The sequence below is a fragment of the Melanerpes formicivorus genome, unplaced genomic scaffold (assembly GCF_026170545.1).
Source record: "Melanerpes formicivorus ecotype bairdi unplaced genomic scaffold, bMelFor1.0.p_v2 SCAF_28, whole genome shotgun sequence".
Taxonomy (NCBI): domain Eukaryota; kingdom Metazoa; phylum Chordata; class Aves; order Piciformes; family Picidae; genus Melanerpes; species Melanerpes formicivorus.
This window is the reverse complement of record NW_027142380.1, coordinates 311,798-330,048: the sequence shown is the minus strand read 5'-3', so window position 1 is coordinate 330,048 and position 18,251 is coordinate 311,798. Positions and strand designations below refer to the sequence as shown.

Genomic DNA, 18,251 nt, shown 5'->3' with positions numbered 1-18,251 from the left:
TATCAAAACCAGTGCATCCAGGAGGAGTAGGGAAGAGATTGTGCCCGTCCTTGGCCCTGGTGAGGCCACAGCTTGAGTACCATGTTCAGTTCTCAGCACCACAGTAAAGGAAAGACATTAAGGTTCTGGAACGCATCCAGGTAAGAGCAACAAAGCTGGTGTGGGAGCAGCTGAGGGATCTGAAGTTGTTCAGTCTGGAGAAGGCAAGACTTAGAAAAGATCTTATTGCTCCCTATAACTACCTGAACAGAGAGTGTAGAGTGGCTGGTGTTGATCTCTTCTCCCAAGTAACCAGCAATAGTACAAGAGGTTTAAGTTGTGCCAGGGGAGATTTACATTGGTCATTATAAAAATTACTGAGAGTAGTGGGGCATTGGAACAGGCTACCCAGGGAGATGGGGGGAGTTGCTTCTTGAACACCTCCAGATATGGGATGTAGGTGTGGCTCTTCAGCATATAGTTTAGTGGTCTTGGCAGCAGGGTTGTGGTAGAACTCAACCACATTTCCAACCTTAATGGTGCTATACTTTCTCAGAGTGTGAGGCTACATGCTGCAACTTAATATAGCACTAGCTTTACAGAAGAACATAACCTCTTCAACATAAAGCCACAAGAAGTCAAATGTGAAAGATAAACCAACTTTATTTAGAAAAAAAACAAGACAGTGCTACAGTCAAGATTGAAGAAAATGAAAGACTCTTTTACTGATGTGAGAACAGGCAATTTACAGCAATTACATCAATTCTGAGAAAATCAGGTTGGGTTGACTACATGTAGTCTCTGCAAAACAAACTAGTTCTCTTTCCCTCCCCTTCCCAAAAGGGCAGACAAAAACATCTTATAAAAAAAACCTGGAGAGAATTTTGTGACATGGTTGAAACATGAACCATTGTCCAAGTCTGAAACTTTCCCAACAAGGTTAAATTCTTTGTTTCTTCAACCAACCCTCAATGGAGGAGCTACAAGCACAACGCCATCACCTCTGACAAAGAGCATTGGAATATTCCTTTTGGTAGACTATGGAGAAAGAAAGACAGACAAATTTACAGTTACAAAAGTGAAACTACAGAATTGTCATTTACAAAACACCTACTAAACATACAACCAACTTCAAACATAACAAAACACCAGGAACAACTCCAACAAGCATAAGCTCAAGCGTACGACATCCAAGTGTGCTGCAGAGATCAACACAACACACACCAATCTTTGGAAATCCTTTGTACTTTCATCACAACTTTCCCAGAACTTCTGTTAGAGCTTGGTTCAAAAAGTAGTCAGCAATAAACTAAACTAACAATATTCTAGTGTCTATAAAAGGTTTTCCATCCTTACTTTATAAATCTCTTCATAGGTTTCTTCATCAATCTCTATTGTAGTTACAGTTTCTTCCACATCACCCAAAATCATATTTAAGTGCTGATCGTATGCCTGTAGGAATGAAGTTGATGATTTATTCCAAAATTCAAAGAGGAGCTTATTAAAATGAGAATTTTTAGCCAGCCCTCCATATATGAGTAGTTGATCCTGGCTTTGATCAATATATGCTGCTGTGTCGAAACAAAATAGGATGTGTTGTAATTGCAAATGCCAAAAAATGAGTAGAATGCAGTAGGGAAGAAAGGGCAGAGAGTTATCCTTACTGGAATGTTCTTCTGGGAAATAGCTCTGAAACATTCAGAACACACACAAGAACCTGGAGACAAACTTTATTAACATTGAAACAGCTACACATTCACTGCTGCCAGTCTAGCCTCCTGGACTGATTGCCCAGGGTCAACTTAAAGGATACCAAAGCTCTAATTCATAATTCTAATTCATATAATTCTAATTCATACAGTGACACAAAAAATGTCCATGTTCCAAAAACCCTTCCAAATGCATGCTGCAAACTACATTTATTACTCATGGAGCTTTTTCTTGCCTTTGTGTTCCCAAAGGAATTGAGGCCCAGTTAACACATGGGGCAAGTGGTTCTCTTTGGCAGCGTTGCACAGAGCACTCTAGAAGGATGACTGACAATAGAAAGCAAAAATGTTCTCATCAAGAGCCATATCTTACTCCCAAAAGAAAGCATTTAGACAAATGAGATTTCCAGATGAGTACATACTCCATAATACCCTCACAGGGCATGCCTTAAGAGATACTTGTTTGATAAAGGTAATCCCATTCTTAATTCAGTCTTAAAGAGACTTCAGGATACTTTGCAAGAGGAGGCCTGTATCACTATTGCTTATTTCACAGACAGAAATAGATGTAAAAAGCAGTGGAATTAATTGCTTGATATCACCCAGGTGGCAAGAAATAGCTTGACATTTCTATCAAAACTAGATAGGAAAACAAGAGAGAGCATAAGCATTCAGGTGTGTGTGTGTGGGAAATACAAACAAGACTTGTCACAGATTTGCCTTCAATTTGGACAGGGAAAAAAAAACAGTAAGATGATCAGAGGGCTGGAGCACCTCTCCTGTGACAACAGGCTGAGAGAGTTGGGGTTGTTCAGCCTGGAGAAAAGGCAGCTCTGAGGAGATATTAAAGCAGCTTTCCAGTACCTGAAGGTACTGGAGAGCCTGAGAGGAACTTTTAACATGGGTATGTGGTGACAGCACAAAGGGTAATGGCTTTAAACTGAAGCAGGGTGGATTTAGATTAGAGATTAGGAAGAAGTTCTTTACTATGAGGGTGGTGAGACACTGGAACAGTTTGTCCAGAGAAGCTGTGGATGCCTCATCCCTGGAAGTGTTCAAAGGCCAGGCTGGATGAGGCTTTGAACAACTTGGTCTAGTAGGAAGTGTCCCTATCCGTGACAGGTGGGTTGGAACTAGGTGATCATTAAGGTCCCTTCCAACTCAAGCTATTCTGTGAAAACCAAAACACATCTCTACACTCTCTAGAAAAGCATTTGATAGCAGACAGAATATTGAACAAGTTAGATTTTGCCACTGATCATGTTAGATTTTTGGTAAGAGAAAGTGTTCAGCCCTTGCTACTAAGACAAGCTTTAATCTCCTTTTCTAACCACTTTGCACTTTTAACCACGAGATACAATTTCCTATGATTTAAAACTAAGATCAATGGAATGCTACAAGTAAGCTTGTGTAATAGACTGCTATACATTACAAAAGGGCTGCCCAGTGTTTAACTGAATAAGCATGGTGTTCTGAAAGTTTTACTTACATGTAGTCTGCCTCTAAGCTCTCTGTCATTCCTCATTTTGACATAGATTCGCTCATCTAGACTGAGTCTGATGAGATCGAGTGGCTCCTCTACAGTATTTGTTGTTTGTTGCTGAAAAAAAGAAAGATAACATTAGAGGAGTTAATAGTACAGAAGAAGACTACAAGCTTTCCCATTCCTCAGTTTTTGTGACACACGGAAAACAAACAGATAAGAACATAGATCCAAATATTCCAGATCACTCCTTCATACCGTGTAGAAGCTAAGCACAGCTGGTTTTGCCACTCCACGGCTATTCACCAGTCTAAGCAAAGTCAGTTAAAAGACTTGAGTCTGCAGCAAACCATGCCTCACCCATACCATTGTATAAACTACATTCCTTACTAGAACCATTGGACAGCAGAGCCCACTCTGCACGACCTAGCACCACGGGGTGCAAGCTAGAAAAGCCCAGCACACACTGACACTTCTGCAGCACACACTGCCCCGAACACACACCGCTCCTTGAGGTCTATCTCAGCAACACAGCAGTTATACCAGGTCTCAAAGTGGGTTAGAAACCTCAGGCCCAGGTCTCCTTTTTAGTGTTAAATGCGTGCACATCCAGCAGCACGCTACCTATTTTCTTCTCAGGGAGGCAGAGCACAAGACTTTTTTTTTTCCTCAGTACTTTACTCCCTCTCCCCCCTACAGCAGTTCCTGGGGCAAACAGGCTTCCAGCAAGCCTTGCCCGCCCTCCTGCCAAGCCCCACGGCAGCAGATGGACCGAGGCCGTTTGGTTCTGCAGAGAAAAGGCGGCCCGCCCCCGCGAGCGGCGCCTACTAAGGCTGCCCAGGCCGGGGGTGCTCTGCCGGGAGGCAGGCCCAGCCGCAGCCGGGCAGGCAAACGTTTGCCCTCATCTTACGCCTCTCCAGCCGGGGAGACTCCCCCGGGCCCGCAGAAGGAAGGCGGGAGGCGCCGGGAAGGCAGCAGCTCGAAGCTCGACCGCAAAGGGAAGGCCTCGGCGCTGCCTCCCCCAGGCAGGGAAGCAGGGAGCCGCTCACCTGGTCCACTTCATCCGCCATCTTTCAAACCACCTCCCGCCTGCTCCCGCGAGAGCCCAAGGCCCTGCCCTCCGCTGGGGCGGGCCAGGGGGAGGGGGCGGTGACGGTGACGGCTTGGCGCGGAGCGTGGCGGTGGCGGCCGTGGTGGTTTGCCGCGGCACCGTCATGGCTAGGAAGCGCAAAGCATCGCCCCGGCCAGCCGCTGCCAGGAAGAGACGCTCCGGAGGCCTGAGTGCATCGGGGGGCGAGCCCGATGTGGAGGAGAGTGAGTGCGGGATGGAGACCACAGCGGATCGGGCCGGGGCTTGGGACCGGACTAGGCCGCAGGTGTTTCGGGGCAGTCGGGGAGCCGCGGAGCCGAGGCAGCCGAAAATGACAGCTCGCTCGTAGTGCAGCGCTGTACCGCTGCGGCCCCGGCGAGGGAAAAAGCCAAAAGCTCAGGCTGGAGGCGTGGGTAACTTCTCCACAGCGACAGAGGGCGGGACAGTTGACACGCAGAAACCGGGCATTTAAATCCAGCTGTGAAATGGGCACTGCATGCTCTCTGGAGGAACTGACACGGGCACTGAGCGACCTGGTGAGAGCTTACCTCGCCCCAGCCGTGGCGGGGCTGCCGTCTGTGCCCCTTTGGCGTCCGGTACCTGCAGGTCCGTGTCCCAGAGGTGCCCTGAATAAAGCTCTCCAGAGCAGTTTCACAAAAGTAAACACAACGTTTGTTTTCCAGCTGTCCCCGTTGGTAGAACTATAGGAATCTTTATGTTTCTTGTGTGTTACATTATTGTATTTTTCTTAAACAGGTCTCTGTTCAATTCTTACCGATTTATTTAGAAACAATGACATGCTCCTCATTGTTAGTGCTCACTTTCTTCTGTAGCTGGCTCTGCTGAAGTCCAAGAGAGGTATTGTTTCTGATTGCCATGGAGATGAAACCGTATCCTTTAACATATCTTCCTTCTGTGACATGCAGATGACTTTGAAGAGAAGAAGCCTGGTAAAAAGGAGAATGTCTCAAAAGCCCTAGGTAGGAAGAAGGAAGAAGGTTCCAACTCAGCAAATAAGCCATCAAAACAAAAAGGGGCAAATTCTCTGGTGAAAGAAAACAGAAAAAATACTAGAAGCAAAGGGGATCATAACAAAGAGGAAACATGCAGGTAAGTTTGCTTACCATTCAAGAGTTTAAAATTATAAGCAGAAATCTTTAAACATACCATTCTGTGGTGTTTCTTTGGAATCCAAATATAATATCAGCAAAGCCTGCCCATGTAGATTGCTACAGCAAATCAGTTAAAAGAGATTAAACTGATTTGTCTCATTTCACTGACCAGCCAGAGCCTTGGATTTGTGTAGTGAAACAGAAAAGAGTGGCAATTTCAGTACAGTTTGAGGGTTCAGTAAGACCAAATGATTCAGTGAAGCAGTTCTCCAAGGACTCATTTGTACAAGCTGTTCTAAAGACTGGTGTAGGTTCAAGATCTTTCTTTCTAAACACCCCTAGTAGAATTGGAATCTTAAGTTTGCACTGGAGGTTTGCATTGAACCTGCGCTTATTTATAGCAGAGATGGATTGCTTTACAGAGAAAGTATCTCTGGTTTGTTTGTCAGTTGTTGATGCAGAGGCCATGCTTCATTTATTTTCCTATTTTTACTGTGTTCTGTTTTTCTTAGTAAAGAAGGACTTGATGTTAAAGCTATTTTGATAATTTTAGCAGTGACTTGCTGAAGACTCCACAAAAAGAGGTGAAGTTGAAAAGAGAATCTCCTGTTAAGAAAGAGGCAGATGAAGACAATGATGATGAAGATGATGATGATGATGAAAGTGAAGATGAATGGGAGGATGTGGAAGGTAAGAATTGCACATTTATTAATTTTAAGGAGCAAATACTTTATTTTTTAATGTGTAATTTGGTTTTTGAGTAATTTCTCGTTTGCATTTAGGTGAATTTATCTACCGTGTATACCTAAAGTATGCTCCATGTGCATATCTGTATCTTTAAAAGTTTATCTCACAGTGTTTCTAGGGTGGTTCCAGCAGAGAAAAGCTAGGCAACCACTGATCCTATGGTAGTGCCTGAATTTGACTGTTTGGTGGCTTATGTAAAAATGATGCTGCTGTGCACAAAGCACTTTCTCAGCTGTGTTGTCTAATGCTGAGTAACTAAGAATAAGTCATTTTGAAGACTCAAAACTGCAACTTTATAGTAGGGTGGGGATGAAACCAACTGGCCTGTTGAATTAGGTGACCATCAATAAACTGGGATAAAAATCATAGAATCATTGAATCAATAGGGTTGGAAAAGATCTCAGAGGTCATCAAGTCCAACCTGTCAAATCCCTGTGACTGTTATCTTCCTGTTTTGCTGCTACACATTTCTGTCTTCTAAAGTAAACAGCAGTCAGGTTTTTTCTTCGCTAGTCTACAAGGACCCTTCAGGTCATATCTGCTTCACCTTTCTCATGATTGAGTTGGCCTGTGACATTAAACTGCTGAGCTGATTCACCAGCATGTGACTGGCACCCCAGAATTATTTGAAACAACTGAACACACACACACATGCACTCTGTTATGGAATACCCAGGAGCTGGTAATTACTGGGCATGTTCATTTTTCAGGGTGTTTGAATACTTGAGGAGGAATAAGAGGGTTCTTATCTCATTGTCACATTTCCTTGGAGTATCTGTTCCATGTTTAGTTATCATTTAGTAATATTTTGTTTTCACAGAACTCCAGGAACCTGTCACAGATAAATTAGAAGCTTCTGCTTTTCCAGCAGAGGTGCTGCCAAGCAATCCTGTCGAGATAGAGATTGAAACCCCTGAGCAGGTCAAGAAAAGAGAGAGGAGGTAAGAATAGAAAAAAGCTCAGGTAGAAGCCTCTGTTTGTCCATCCCTGAGGTGTGAATAGGTGGGTCAGATGAATGCTCCTGGCATCTAGGAGCATTATATCAAAGGTGGCTTTCTTTATGTGGTAGCTGACCCAGGTCAGCCCTTCACAACAAAACCATCAGACCTCAGTAATGAAGAGAAAATTACTTTTTTCAAGGAATCTGAATGGAATGTTAGCAGTAGTCTGAAAGTCAAACAATTTAGTGAATTATAAGCTTACTGAGGAGCTGTCCAAAGCTGTCTAGCAGCAAACTGTTGGCACACAATGTTGAGTTTAGGCCCTGTGAATATACCCATGCTCTCAGCAGTCAGGTGTGTGGAGTTGACAGTTTAGTAGTCTGCAGGCCTGTACACATAGCCAGTAACTAAAATTCTGTTAAGTGTGCACAGAAGATGCTCTGTGATGCATTCTTTTTGTGAACTAATCCAGTTCAGGAATCTAGAAACAAACCCCACAACATCCATGTCTTTTGTGATCTTATGCAGAGAAAAAATGAGATCTGAGTTTGAGATATATCTTCGGAGAATAAGGAAACGTTTCAGCAAGGAGGTTCGTGAGGAGACCCATAAGGTATTGGTCACAGAGAAACCTGGCAAAGAAAATACTGAGCATAAAGATGTCTGAACTGATCTGTCAAGTAATTTGGGGGCAAGGCTAATTTAAGAAAAAAAAAAAGTAGAGGGCTGTAGTCCTGACATGCTGAATAGAATAGAATAGAATAGAATAGACCAGACCAGGTTGGAAGAGACCTTTGAGATCATCAAGTCCAACCTATCACCCAACACTATCTAATCAACTAAACCATGGCACCAAGCACCCCATCAAGTCTCTTCCTAAACATGATGGTGACCTCATCACTTCCCTGGGCAGCACATTCCAATGGCCAATCACTCTTTCTATGAAGAACTTCTTCCTAACATCCAGCCTAACTTCTTCCTAACATCCCCTGGCACAGCTTGAGACTGTGTCCTCCTGTTCTGGTGCTGGTTGCCTGGAAGAAGAGACCAACCCCACCTGGCTACAACCTCCCTTCAGGTAGTTGTAGAGAGCAATAAAGTCTGCTCTGAGCCTCCTCCTCTCCAGGCTAAGCAGCCTCAGCTCCTTCAGCCTCTCCTCATAGGGCTTGTGCTCCAAACCCCTCCTGAGCTTTGTTGCCCTCCTCTGGACATGTTTCAGCAACTCAATATCTTTCCTAAACTGAGGGGCCCAGAACTGGACACAGTACTCAAGGTGTGACCTAACCAGTGCTACCAGTGCTGAGTACAGGGTCACAATGACCTCCCTGCTCCTGCTGGCCACACTGTTCCTGATACAGGCCAGGATGCCCTTGGCCTTCTTGGCCACCTGGGCACACTGCTGGCTCGTGTTCAGCCAGCTGTCAATCAGTATCCCCAGGTCCCTTTCTGCCTAAACTGCTATCAACATCAGTAGCTGCCTTAGTAAAATTCTAAATCAAACCAGATGTGAGTAGGGTGTATACTGCAAGTGTATCTGCTCATTCTGTCAAGGTTAAACTGTCAGTCATGCAGAGCTCGAGAGCTTCTCTTGTGAACTCACTACAGAAACATTTTTTCTCTCAGGTTCACCTCTTGTGTTTATTAGCAAACGGTTTCTATAGAAACAGGATCTGCAACCAGCCAGATCTTCATGCCATTGGTCTATCTGTCATCCCTACCCACTTCACAAAAGTGACTGCAGGCCAAGTGGACCTTCTCTACCTTTCCAACTTGGTAAAATGGTAAAATTATCTCACTTAATCATGCTGTCACATAGAATGTAGAGACAGTGGTAAGGGAGGGGGGGTAAATGTAATTACTGATTTTTCAGTAATTTTTCTGATTTTAAAGACAAGGGTGAGAGTCTGTCCTTTTACAGAAGGAAGGGATGAACTGTGAAGAATACAGTCACACTAAACAGTAAGTGGGTGTCTCATATTTCAGGTTTGTTGGAACCTTCACTGTCAATGATGAGCTTTCGACTGAAAAAGGAGAGCCCCTTCAGTCAACCTTGGAGCGGCGCTTTGCCATCTATGCTGCACGAGATGATGAAGAGTTGGTTCACGTAAGCAACTGGAAAGTGCAGGGGTAGTTGATGAGTTTGGGTGCTAGGTCAGAGCTGTAGTGCTCTCAGGTGATACACAAAGTGGTGTTTGAGGGATGAATTTGGAAAAAACCAGCTTGGTGACTTAGGTGATTCTGTGGCTTTTTCTTTTTGTTGTATTTTTATCTGGAATCATTCTATGATTGAATTACTCAGTTTGAACTGTGCCTAGTTCTGGTTGGTGTTACTGTGCACTTCGTGTTCTGCTATGGATGGCTCCATGTATATAGTGTGTAGAGCTACTTGTTCCTAAATATGTTTTGGCTTCTTTATATTGCTTTAGCCATGTAGATCAAAACACCCTCATCTTAGTAGATTTCTTCTGAAATGCTAAGTTGAGTGAGGAAATTCTTGGCCTTGCTTGCAGTCACAAAAACTCTTTAAAGATCTGAGTTGAAGGTTGGTAGTTTGTTACTGAATCACCACTGAAGGCTAGAGGATTTGAGCTTTGATTTAGAGCAGGCTGAGGCTGCAGCTTCAAATTTACTTCAACTCTGTAGTTGTTCTGTGGTGAATTGGATTAAGGGAAGAAGTGGATTCAGTTGCTTCCAGTCACACAGAGATTTTGGTAAAAGAACTGAGGGAGGAGAAAGCACAGGAGATCAGTTTGGCAGGGGGAAGTTTGAAACAATGAAAACAAGCTCCTGTTTTGTAGATGCATGGCTTGGTGTTGCATTAGAGATAAGATCTTGATGTCTGCTTGTCTCAGAGCCTCAGGACTCTTACAGAAACTCCTGTTTGACAAAATTTCCAGTCCCCCAAGAAGTACTTGCCCTAGCATAGGTTCAGATAGCTAAGATAATGCGGTTTAATTTATTAAAGTAACAGACACCACAGATTCAGGATTACTGGAGATGAATGCACTAACTGCAAGTGATTGAGATGAAATGAATAAATTCCAGGTAACATCTGAGCAAGTATTTGCAGCAGCACTAATGCATAACAGTAGTGAAGCAAGAGTTCAGCCCTTAGTGAATGCACAGCTCCTACCAAGGTGGTGTCCCTACCATAGGTGGAGGAAGGAGAGCAGAATCTGTCAACTGTCCCCCACAGAAAGATGTTCATCTCATGATGTGCCTTTTCTTTATATCGTAACCCCAGCTGTCTCTGCCTTCTAGGTGATGTTCAGCTTGATTTGGGCCGAGAGTTGAGTAACATACATGTTTAGTATGTACTGTTTGACTCAGTTTTACTTAGGAGTATAAACTTGAGTATTCATTTTGTAGTTAATTAAGCAGATGTCTTTGTTCAGACACTACAGCCTTCAGAATCTGTTTTGAAGCTACTTGTTTTGTTGGTTTAGCTTTTAGTTTTAGCCAAAAGGGGACCATCTTATCATCACAAGACTCTCCTTCAGCTGTCTTTGTTTTCAGAGATTACAACCATCTCTCAGTTGTAAGCATCTCAACCTTTCTCCTGAAGTGCACTAAATTAACCTGCATTCCTGTCCCACAGTAAGCTGGGCATTTATCCCACGTCATCCACCCCATGACTTGAGATGGAATCTCAGATCATGCTCATGCAATACCAAACCTTGTAACCAACCTGTTAATGAAAAACCTAATTCACACAAAGTTTATTCAGCCACCCTACCTCACTACTGTCTCTTAGTTGTCTACTAGCCTTGGGCACATGTTTCATATGATGGGTCATTAAGTCTCTTTAAGAATTATCTGTCAGTTAACAACAGAATCCCTGTCACAGTAGTGTCATAAAGGAGAGCCAGAGAGCATACTAGTGATTCAATACTGCAGCAACTGGGCTACACACATCTGTGTATACAGCACTGGGTAAAAGGTAGGAATGAAAATGACTTGTACCAGAACCCAGACTGTAAAAGAATGTCAAGCAGGGTTTTTTATAATAAAACTTGTAAAAAGGTTAAATACACATGCTTGTTTTTTCCTTTTGCAGATACTTTTAATTGTTCTGAGAGCATTGCAGCTGCTGTGTCGCCTTGTGCTGTCTTTTCAGCCACTTCCTCTCAAGGAGACGAAAGCAAAGGTAATTTTCATGGGGTGGAATAAGTGATAGGCACTGGTTTAGAGTGGGATTGAAAAAACTTTCTGTCTGTTGGCAACTGAAGCAAACCACTTACTGCATGAACCAGGGTGGTTCACATCAGCACTCTGTACAGTGCAAGATGCAAACCTGTATTTTTTTTTTTTAGGCTTCTCCTTTAAAAATTCCATCCATTTTATGTGTTTCAGTAAAAACTCCTTATGCTTCAGTCATTTTAAATGTCATTAAAACTAGACAGCAACACTTCCTGCTCAAGTACACCTCTCTTTCAGCCTTTATTCAAGTTAATAAGTTGTTTTCAAGTTAATAAGATGTTTAGATTGGCCATGCCTGCTTATCTTTGGTCTACATGCGCCACGTGCTGACTTCAGTCTTTCTTTTTTAGCATATTCTTAGCCATGGTGATAAGAGTGATCCAGCCTGTTTCTTTGCAGGGCAAAATCTCATCCAAGAGGCAGTCTCTCAGCAGTACCTCTGAGGGGCAGAAGAGCTCTGCCTCAACACCCAAAGCTGTGGCAAAAAAATGCCCCTGCAGAAAAGATAAGGAGGATGAGAAATCTTCAGAGAGCAAAGAAGACAAAGGACCAGAGAAACCCAAAACTGCTCAGACACGCAAGACAAAGTTGACTACAAGCAGCCAGGAAGAGAAAGAATCTAATACTGAGGAGGGCATTTCAGCAGGAAAGGATGTGCCAGGCAGGCCTAAAAATGATCGCCGGAGACGAGTTGCCTCCAAAGTGTGTTACAAAGAAGAAAGTGGAAGCGATGAGGGCAGTGTTTCGGAGTTTGAGGTTTCAGAGGAGGAGAGCAATCTCTCTGATGAGGATTTTGAAACTGTCTCTAAAAGGCGGAGGAGCTCAATGGGCTCCCAGAACTCAAAGCTAACAACTGTAAAAAAACCAAAGACCAAGACTTCAGAATCAAGGCTGTCCAAAAATCCAGGTGGCATTGAACCTAAGCCAGCAAAAAGTATAGCTCCAGCCTTGCCTCATGGGCAGAGAAAGAGAAACAAAATAATTTCTAGTGATGAGGATGATGGAGAGCAAGAGGTAAGGAAAGTGATGGGCACAGACCAATGGCTGGAGGTTTTCCTTGAACGTGAGGACAAGTGGGTGTGTGTAGACTGTGTCCATGGTAGCGTTGGCCAGCCCCAGCAGTGCTTCAAGTACGCCACAAAGCCTCTTTCCTACATTGTGGGATTTGATAATGATGGTAGTGTCAGGGATGTGACCCAAAGATACGACCCAGTGTGGATGACTGCAACAAGGAAGAGCCGTGTGGACCCTGAGTGGTGGGAAGACACACTGCAGCCATATAAGAGTCCTTACGTGGAAAGAGACAGGAAGGAGGAAAATGAGGTAAGTGGCAGTAGGTTATGCAGGAGATTTGTGTCTGAGTGGCTGGAGAGCAGCCAAACAGAAAGGAACCTAGGGGATACTGATTGACAGCTGGCTGAACATGAGCCAGCAGTGTGCCCAGGTGGCCAAGAAGGCCAAGGGCATTCTGGCCTCCATCAAGAATAGTGTGGCCAGCAGAAGCAGGGAGGTCATTGTGACCCTGTAGTCAGCACTGGTTAGGCCACATCTTGAGTACTGTGTCCAGTTCTGTGCCCCTCAATTTAAGGACATTGAGACTCTTGAACGTGTCCAGAGAAGGGCAACGAGGCTGGGGAGAGGCCTCGAGCACAAGCCCTATGAGGAGAGGCTGAGGGAGCTGGGATTGTTTAGCCTGGAGAAGAGGAGGCTCAGGGGAGACCTTACTGCTGTCTACAACAGTCTCAAGCTGCGCCAGGGGAAGTTTAGGCTTGAAGTGTGGAGAAAGTTCTTCACAGAAAGTTGTTAGCCATTGGAATGTGCTGCCCAGGGAGGTGGTGGAGTCACCATCCCTGGAGGTGTTCAAGAGGGGATTGGACGTGGCACTTGGTGCCATGGTTTAGTAGTCATGAGGTCTTGGGTGACAGGTTGGACTTGATGATCTTTGAGGTCTTTTCCAACCTTACTGATTCTATGATTCTATGATTTATTGCAAGGAGTCCAGTCCTTGGATTCTCATTGGGGCAAAAATCATTAGGAATCTTTCATGAGGAAGGAATTTTGTATTTGAGCTCAAAATGCTCAGATTGAGCATGTTTTAAAGGGAGTATACAATAATACTGAGCAGAGGCTCTTCAGAGAAATTTGCATAGCAAAAGTACTGGACAGCCCACACTGCAAACCCTGATGTTGTTTCTGTACAGTTTAGCATTACCCCTCTTGGAGGGTCTTTAAAATACGTAGATCTAGGTACACATCTAAGTACCTGTTTGCAACAGGAATGCTTCAGTCTGTTGGCACATCTGATTAAGTTTCTGGTGTTGTTTGGGGTTTTTTGATATTTTTTTCACTTTGATTCATGCAAAAAATCATTCTTATTTTCTTACAAAGAATAGTGCAAAAGAGTTGTGAAATCACTTGTTCTGTATAATTCCTACAGTTTCAAGTTAAGCTTCAAGATCAGCCTCTGCCAACAGCAATTGGAGAATATAAAAACCACCCTCTTTATGCACTGAAGAGGCACCTCTTGAAGTATCAGGCGATCTATCCTGAGTCAGCTGCTATCCTGGGGTACTGCAGGGGAGAGCCTGTCTACTCCAGGTGAGTTGTGCATGTAGTCATGTGTGACTGTGATTTTTCTAACACCTTTCAAAAGCTAATTTGTGTGAGGACCATAACTGTACCAGCAGTAGTCTCAGGCCACATGCATAGGCAGAGTAAGGCATTTAGCTGCTCAGACAGTATCTGCTTATCACTTCGAAACAGCTTTTTTGCTATTCCTAACATCTAACTTTGGAGGTCTCTTATGAAGAGACTTCAAAACTGATGGTTGCTTCCTTCTGATATTCTTAGAGACTGTGTACATACACTGCACTCCAGGGACACTTGGCTGAAGCAAGCTCGAGTGGTGAGGATTGGAGAAGTGCCTTACAAGGTAAGAGTGTTTGACTTCCTGCTGTGTAACACATCTGCCCTATAAAGTTCAAGCTCAGTTCTGTTTGGTTTTTGGAGATGTAGATTTCTCACTTGCTTGAATGGCTTGTCATAGCTGCATTGTGCATCTGTCCACCCACTGGGCTTATAGCTCCTATATATTACCCAAAGCTCAGCTATGTTTTCTTCCCACCCCAAGGGTATCTAGCAGGACTGCATCTTTGTCACCTTCTTCAAAGGCCTGCTGGGTGTTTTATATGAACTGCAGGATCTGGCTCCCTGTTGCATACAGGTGCCATGGGTTATCATTTTTAAACTATGGATACTGAAGCAAGGAAACAGACATTTCTTCTCTCCCAGAGCCTTCTCCTTTGATGTTTGAGGAAGGTCTGAAATCACTGGCAGTTGGTGGTTGTGGTGTCACAGGCTTGGTTGTTGTCCTTACACAGATGGTGAGAGGATTTTCCAACCAGGCGAGGAAGGCACGCCTTGCAGAGCCTGCAAACCGAGACAAAGAGGACCTGGCACTGTTTGGTCACTGGCAGACAGAGGAGTATCAGCCGCCTGTAGCAGTGGATGGGAAGGTAGCTAGGAGGGCAGAGGGCTGGTGTTAGAAGTATTTTGTATGGGGCTGTGGGCTTTATTTTTCCAGAAATTGCATGTTTCAGAATGCAACTGAAGTTTTCCAGAAGCTGCATGTTGCAAATCAGTCAGTAACACCTGGATTCAGCATTAAAAGTTCAGAGGTAACCGGGGAGGCAATGGCAAAACCTTCACTGAGGCCTTCCTTTCCTGAGTGCTAACAGTGCAGACTGTTAACTTCTGAATTTTGTTGATTTGCTTTTCCTAGCCTATGTTTGTTTTGCTAATTCTCTGCATTGTGGCAAGAGTAACAGAGAGCACGGTTATGAGATAACAAGGCAGCTAAAATCTAGGCTTTTGCCTTGTCATGTGAGTATGAATCAAATACTGGAGTGGAAAGTAGCAGGTTGGAAGGGACAGTCTTTTGAGTTATAGTGGGAATTTTCACCTCTCTCCTGAAGGCAGGATTATCACCATTTCTCTTTAATTTTGCAACAGGTTCCTCGGAATGAATATGGAAATGTCTATCTCTTCCTACCATCCATGTTACCCATTGGCTGTGTGCAGCTGAGACTCCCAAATCTGAACAGATTGGCACGGAAGTTGGACATTGACTGTGCTCAAGCCATCACTGGATTTGATTTTCATGGTGGCTACTCACACCCTGTGTAAGTAAAGATGCTTTGTTGCAGCTGACAGATTTTTATGTCCTGCAGAAGTTGTCTGCGCTGTGTTAAGGAGCATGTGTGATGAGTTACACACTTAGAGAGCTGTTCTTTGCCATGAGTCACTGCAACAGGTTGCCCAGAAAAGTGATGGAGGCCCTGAAAGTGTTGAAAACCAGGCTGGTTGGAGCCTCAAGCAACCTGGTCTAGTAGATGTCCATGCACATTCCAGGGAACTTGGAACTAGATGATCTATAAGGTGCCACCCAACCCAAACCATTCTATGATCCTGTGAATATTGAGTAGTTTTTGATGTAGCTGTGAAACAGGCATTTGCTGCCTTTCTTTTTTCTTCTAGTAGCTGACAGAGCTACTGTTCTCCTTCCTAGTACTGATGGCTATGTTGTCTGTGAGGAGTATAAAGAGATCCTCATTGCTGCCTGGGAGAATGAACAAGCAGAAATAGAGAAGAAAGAGAAGGAGGTGAGATGTTTTTCCTTTAGCTTTCTTATCATTATATATATTAAATAAATGTCATCAAATCCAGACAGTCAAATGAGGGTGGGCTCTGTAAGCAACAGACAGAGGGCATTCTGACCATGAGGGGCAAGTTGCATCCCCCAGATGCCCCATTTTGGGCTTGCTGTCTGGACTGCAGTGGGATGATGCAAGTGTGTAGCAACATCTGGAACAGTGCACACTCCAGAGTGGTTTTCCATGGCTGCTGGGAAATAAACATGAGGAATATGCCTATGAGGTTAAAGTTCTGGAGGTAGTTGTGGTGTAACTTCCACAGGGTGCAGTCAGGAAAGTGAAAGTAATGCAAGTGTAGAGCAGATAATTGGACACCAGGACATTTGACTCTTGGGAATCCTAGTGACCTATAATGTTTTAATGTGACAGACCAAATCTGGAATGTTTTTTTTTTCAATAGCAGTTTAAAATCTTCAGACTTGCTGTAGACATAAATACACTGACATTTACAATAGTCATTTTTTTTCTTTTCAATAAAAATCCTACTGCAGAAGCGTGAGAAAAGAGCTCTGGGGAACTGGAAGCTGCTGACAAAAGGACTTCTCATCCGAGAGAGACTGAAGCAACGTTATTCCATCAAGGTATTCTGCATTTCCATTAGTGGTTTACTTTCAGGATATTTCTCTACAAAATTAATTTCACCTCCCCGACCCCCCCCCCCCCCAGGTCTTTCCAGTGTATGTTTCCAGCAGTAGAGTGTAGAACTTCCAGAATGTAGATGCTCAAAGATCTTCTTGCCTGTTGTTTAGCATGCCACTAGCAACTAGTGAAAAAAAAAATCCCCCCCAAACTTCACTGTGGTCACATCCCTGCAGGGTTCACTATTGTTTAACAAGAGATTAGGCTTTCCTAAAGCTTCCAGGTTTTGGTATTAGTTTCTGTTTGTCCATACCCCTTTCCTAGTATTTTGTTTTCCTTCCAAGCCAAGCATGTAGCTAACAGGATGAGGGGCTGTTTTTTGTAATAAAGGGAGATGTTCTTCATATTTTCCCCAATAAGAAAGCTGAAAAGCATAATCTTTTTAAAGCAGATTTATTTTTATTCTTGCACCATCGAAATACTTTGTGCTGAAAGAATGAATAGAAAAACACTGCTTTGGGTGAGAAGCCCAAGCCAACCGACTTTTGCAGTGACCTGAAGTGTCACAGTGACAAAGAGACAAGGAAGGGATAGTTACAAGTAATTTCTAGAGCAAATGTTTGATTATCATACCTGTTTTGTTTGGTTTTTTTTCAGACTGAACCATTTGCACCCCAGACAGAGAAAGGAGAGGGTTTCTCTTCAGATGAAGAAGGAGGTCCAAGTTCAGAGACTGCAGTAGAGAGCACAGCCATTTCTTGGCCCCAAAATCGCCAGTTAGAGAAAAAAAATGATGAGAAGACAACCCGAAAGAGCAAGCGAGAGAAGAAAGGAGAGGAAGCACAATTATTCCCTTTTGAGAAACTGTGACTTTATTTCCAGATAGAAAAGCAATAGTCACAAGAAATGTATCCTTTGCCAGTTAGGGACTTAGACGTCTGTGCACTTGTGCTGCTGAGCTATCAGGGATCAACCTAATTCAGTTGTCAAGAGTTTCTTTTGCTGTCACAGATAATTAGATTCATCTGGCTATCACTGGATTTCCAAAAAGCAGATATGCAGCTGCACCTTCTAAGCTCACTTTTTGCACCCAGGGAATTCTTGTAAACGTTAACCAGTACCCCATAGCATTTAAAAACTGTTGACAGAGGAATCTACACAAGCTTATTCTGCTGTTTTGTAATAGAAATGGTGATCTGCCTTCTGCATTATTTTTATAACTAAACTGCACTGACACTGTCTCTTCAAAACCAGAGGGGAATAGACTCTAGTCACTGCTGGACATTGTCACAGAGGAGAATGGCTTACACTTAATTATGTTCAAAAAACTTCTATTTTTGTACCATATATGTAGAACAAAATAAAGTATTGAAAAAAAAATAACAAACCCCAGAACCTGTCCATTACAGTATATTCTTCTCTAAGCAGCTCTGTTTCCCTCAAAGAACTCTCACACAAAGGTAAGAGCACACTGCAGTTATTTCCAGAAGTCATCAACTGGGTCCCAGGACATCCTTGTGAATTGTTTTTGCTACCAAATTCTAAATAAATTTTAAAAAGCAACCTAAGTCAAAGGCTTAGGGAGTAGGCATGACCTGGATAAAAGGCTTCAAGAACAATTCTAAATCTTGCAGGAGCTGGTAAAACAGCAGAGGGCACAGAGAACATAATTCCTTCCATGTTAGTCATGCAGGATACA

At 43.5% G+C, this 18,251-nt stretch overlaps 2 protein-coding genes across 3 annotated transcripts; one reads left to right on the top strand and one right to left on the bottom strand.

Moving 5' to 3' along the window:
* Positions 1–624: 624 nt before the first annotated feature.
* LSM3 (LSM3 homolog, U6 small nuclear RNA and mRNA degradation associated) lies at positions 625–4,324 on the bottom strand. The gene is made up of 4 exons (XM_068154117.1): positions 4,221–4,324; positions 3,178–3,288; positions 1,336–1,431; positions 625–1,017 (listed from the first exon to the last, which is right to left on the bottom strand). Exons 1-4 carry the CDS (start codon positions 4,239–4,241, stop codon positions 937–939), a joined length of 309 nt encoding a protein of 102 aa, XP_068010218.1. The 5' UTR covers positions 4,242–4,324; the 3' UTR covers positions 625–936.
* XPC (XPC complex subunit, DNA damage recognition and repair factor) lies at positions 4,305–18,123 on the top strand. Of its 2 annotated transcripts, none has more exons than XM_068154114.1 (16): positions 4,305–4,485; positions 5,188–5,371; positions 5,930–6,063; positions 6,941–7,061; positions 7,590–7,674; positions 8,685–8,842; positions 9,045–9,165; positions 11,119–11,208; positions 11,661–12,584; positions 13,699–13,859; positions 14,112–14,193; positions 14,642–14,776; positions 15,273–15,442; positions 15,829–15,922; positions 16,465–16,554; positions 17,210–18,123. In XM_068154114.1, exons 1-16 carry the CDS (start codon positions 4,386–4,388, stop codon positions 17,420–17,422), a joined length of 2,862 nt encoding a protein of 953 aa, XP_068010215.1. In that variant the 5' UTR covers positions 4,305–4,385; the 3' UTR covers positions 17,423–18,123. The 2 variants fall into 2 exon arrangements, with proteins under 2 accessions (XP_068010215.1, XP_068010213.1); XM_068154112.1 differs by having other exon boundaries at positions 5,927–6,063; positions 17,210–18,065.
* Positions 18,124–18,251: the final 128 nt, after the last annotated feature.

Excerpts from the sequence above, each read along its gene's own strand:
- XPC (XM_068154112.1), top strand. The coding sequence starts at position 4,386 with ATGGCTAGGAAGCGCAAAGCATCGCCCCGGCCAGCCGCTGCCAGGAAG. Across the intron at positions 6,064-6,940 it reads TGAATGGGAGGATGTGGAAG|AACTCCAGGAACCTGTCACA; the intron begins GTAAGAATTGCA and ends TTGTTTTCACAG. Across the intron at positions 9,166-11,118 it reads ATGATGAAGAGTTGGTTCAC|ATACTTTTAATTGTTCTGAG; the intron begins GTAAGCAACTGG and ends TTCCTTTTGCAG.
- LSM3 (XM_068154117.1), bottom strand. The coding sequence starts at position 4,241 with ATGGCGGATGAAGTGGACCAG. Across the intron at positions 1,432-3,177 it reads AGCTTAGAGGCAGACTACAT|GCATACGATCAGCACTTAAA; the intron begins GTAAGTAAAACT and ends TCATTCCTACAG. Across the intron at positions 1,018-1,335 it reads CCTATGAAGAGATTTATAAA|TCTACCAAAAGGAATATTCC; the intron begins GTAAGGATGGAA and ends CTTTCTCCATAG.